The following is a 2,615-nucleotide window of genomic DNA, read 5'->3' as shown; positions in this document are numbered from 1 at the left end:
CAATGCGCAGACTGGTCACCATCATCGAGCAGATGGACCAGTTCGCCAGGAAGAACAAGAATGTCCACGTACAATTAAAGGAGTTGTCAGCAGAAGCTATGCTGCTGACCAGAAAAATCAGAGCGGAGCGACCAGCACCTGGCCCGCCTACGACAAACGTGCGCACACAAACGGCTCAACCCAACAACCGTGACGGGAATACACAAACAAGTCCGCTGGGGAACAAACTAGCGGCTCCGGGTAAAAGGAAACCAGGCTCCCCGTGCGAAGGAGAGCAGGACAAAAGACCTAGGAAGTCAGGGACTAGAAAACTGAGGGAGGCGGAGACTCCGAAGATCCGGAGGGTCACGAGTGGTATACAGGAGAAGACTCCCACCAACACCACCCAGTGCATGCATCCTAGGACGCCCGGGGACTACCCCGCAACGAAGGGACCTAAGACTGATGGGAATCAGTGGGTAGAAGTGATCGGACGGAAAGCCAAGGCCGCGAGTGCTACCACTGTACCACGGGGGAGGGATCAGGACCCGGGACCCCGGAGTAAGAAGCGACCAAGGCCAGCACCACCCGATGCTATCGTGGTAAGGGACAAGACCGGGACCTATGCTGACATACTCAGGAAGGTCAAAACCAGTATTAACCCCGACGCAATAGGGGCAACGATCACCGCGGTCCGTCGCACCAGGGAGGGAGACCTGCTCCTGCAGATGGGACGGGGCTGTAAAGCCACGCCTGCATTACAGGATGCCCTGAGGTCAACCCTGGGCGAGGGGGCAACGGTTCGCACTCTGCAGCCCCACATTACACTCGAAGTCCGGGACATAGACGAGGCTACGGGCGAGCTGGAGGTGCGCGAAGCTGCAACCGCTCTAATCACTAAGGAAGGAGGGACGATGACAGAAATGAAGGTAACGCTCCGGCCAGCCTATAGGGGCACACAACTGGCGATCATCCATACGACGATGGAAACAGGGCAACGCCTCTTAAAGGAGGGAAGGCTAAAGATTGGCTGGATCAATGCAAGAGTGAGACGGAGACCAGTAGTCCTAAAATGCTACAGATGTCAAGGATTCGGACACCGCAGCCATGACTGTAAGAGCGGCAAGGACAGATCCTCTGCCTGCAGAAGGTGCTCTAAGGATGGGCACAAAGCAGCAGAGTGCAATGCGCCGCCTAGGTGCTGCCTCTATGCCGAAAGCGAACAGAAGGCGGGGCATAACCATCTGCTGGGCAGTCGAATGTGTCCCTCCTTCATAAATGAACTCAGCAAAGCTAAGAAATGGGCACCTTCCTACAACTCAATCTAAACAGGTGCCGGGCAGCCCAGGACCTGGTCCTCCAGACTGCGAGAGAGGAAGGAGCCGACGTCCTGCTGCTCTCGGAGCACAATCGGTCAGGCGGCCCTGACAAATGGTCCGAAAATGAAACAGCCAGCGCCGCGATTGTCGTGTTGAACAGCGAGGTTCCCACCAGGCCAGGGGGATGCGGCGAAGGGTTCGTGTGGAGGTGGATAGATAATATCAGAGCCTATAGCTGCTACTTCTCTCCAAACGTGGACAGCGAGACGTATGCCAGCGGGCTGGACCAGCTTGAAGCCAGCATCAGGTCAGCTAGCGGCGACATCTACGTAGCGGGCGACTTCAATGCCAAAAACGTCATGTGGGGTTCGACGGTCACTGACAGCAGAGGACTACTCCTCATGGAAATGGCAGCCAGGCTGGGTCTCCTGGTGCTAAATCGAGGTTCGACGCCGACCTGGTCCCGCCCACACACGGGGTCAGCCTCGGTCATTGATGTCATCTTTGCTAACGAGCGGCTAGCCAGATGTACCCTCCAGTGGATGGTTAGCGACAGGGTCACCCTCAGCGACCACAGATACATCATCTTCAAAAACAGACATGGAGCTCGGGATTGCAACAAAGTACCAGCAGCCCCACGCGGCTGGAACGCAAAAAGGATGAACAAGGCGGCTTTTGGCATGCGCATCAGAGAAGAGGCGGTGAGGATCTGTACGCAAAAACCCGCTGACCCGGTCTCGGTTATGATAGCAGCAATCGGGCATTCCTGCGATTCGTCCATGCCCCGCAGGGTTCGCCGGACGAGCCGCAGGCCAGTTTTCTGGTGGAGCCAGACCATCGCCGATCTCAGAAGTGTGTGCCTCCGCGCAAGGAGGAAGGCACAACGGGCGAGCAGGGCCGACGCGACTACAAAAGATGAGCTTCTGAGAACATACAAGATGGCCAAAAAGAATCTCACCATCGAGATCAAGCGCAGCAAAGAGGCCTGCTGGAAGGACTTACTGACGTCGGTGGAGGCCGACCCCTGGGGGCTCCCCTACCGCATAGTCATGAAGAGACTCGGAGGACACCAGATCCCGGCAACAAAGGACCCCGAGGAACTGAAGGTGATTATAGAAGACCTCTTTCCGAACCACGGCACAGGTACCAAAGGGCCGTCAACGGGAGGAGGGGGGGAAGCACCACGCTTCACTAGCTCGGAACTCCATCTTGCGATTAGGAAGCTACCCGCAGGCAAAGCCCCGGGCCCGGATGGCATCCCGAACGAAGCGATAACGGCGGTAGCTAACGTGGCGCCGGAACTCCTTCTGTACGCCT

The 2,615-nt window shown here is 57.2% G+C and overlaps 1 protein-coding gene across 1 annotated transcript; it reads left to right on the top strand.

Moving 5' to 3' along the window:
- Window positions 1-32: 32 nt before the first annotated feature.
- LOC107274591 lies at window positions 33-2,441 on the top strand (the record flags this gene model as incomplete). Its single annotated transcript, XM_015753856.1, has 2 exons — window positions 33-1,177; window positions 1,312-2,441. Coding segments are annotated over exons 1-2 (2,275 nt in total), but the record flags the coding sequence as incomplete, so codon positions are not given.
- Window positions 2,442-2,615: the final 174 nt, after the last annotated feature.

This window comes from Cephus cinctus, unplaced genomic scaffold, assembly GCF_000341935.2.
Source record: "Cephus cinctus unplaced genomic scaffold, Ccin1 Ccin1_scaffold3402, whole genome shotgun sequence".
Lineage (NCBI taxonomy): Eukaryota > Metazoa > Arthropoda > Insecta > Hymenoptera > Cephidae > Cephus > Cephus cinctus.
This window is presented reverse-complemented; position numbering and strand designations above follow the sequence as displayed.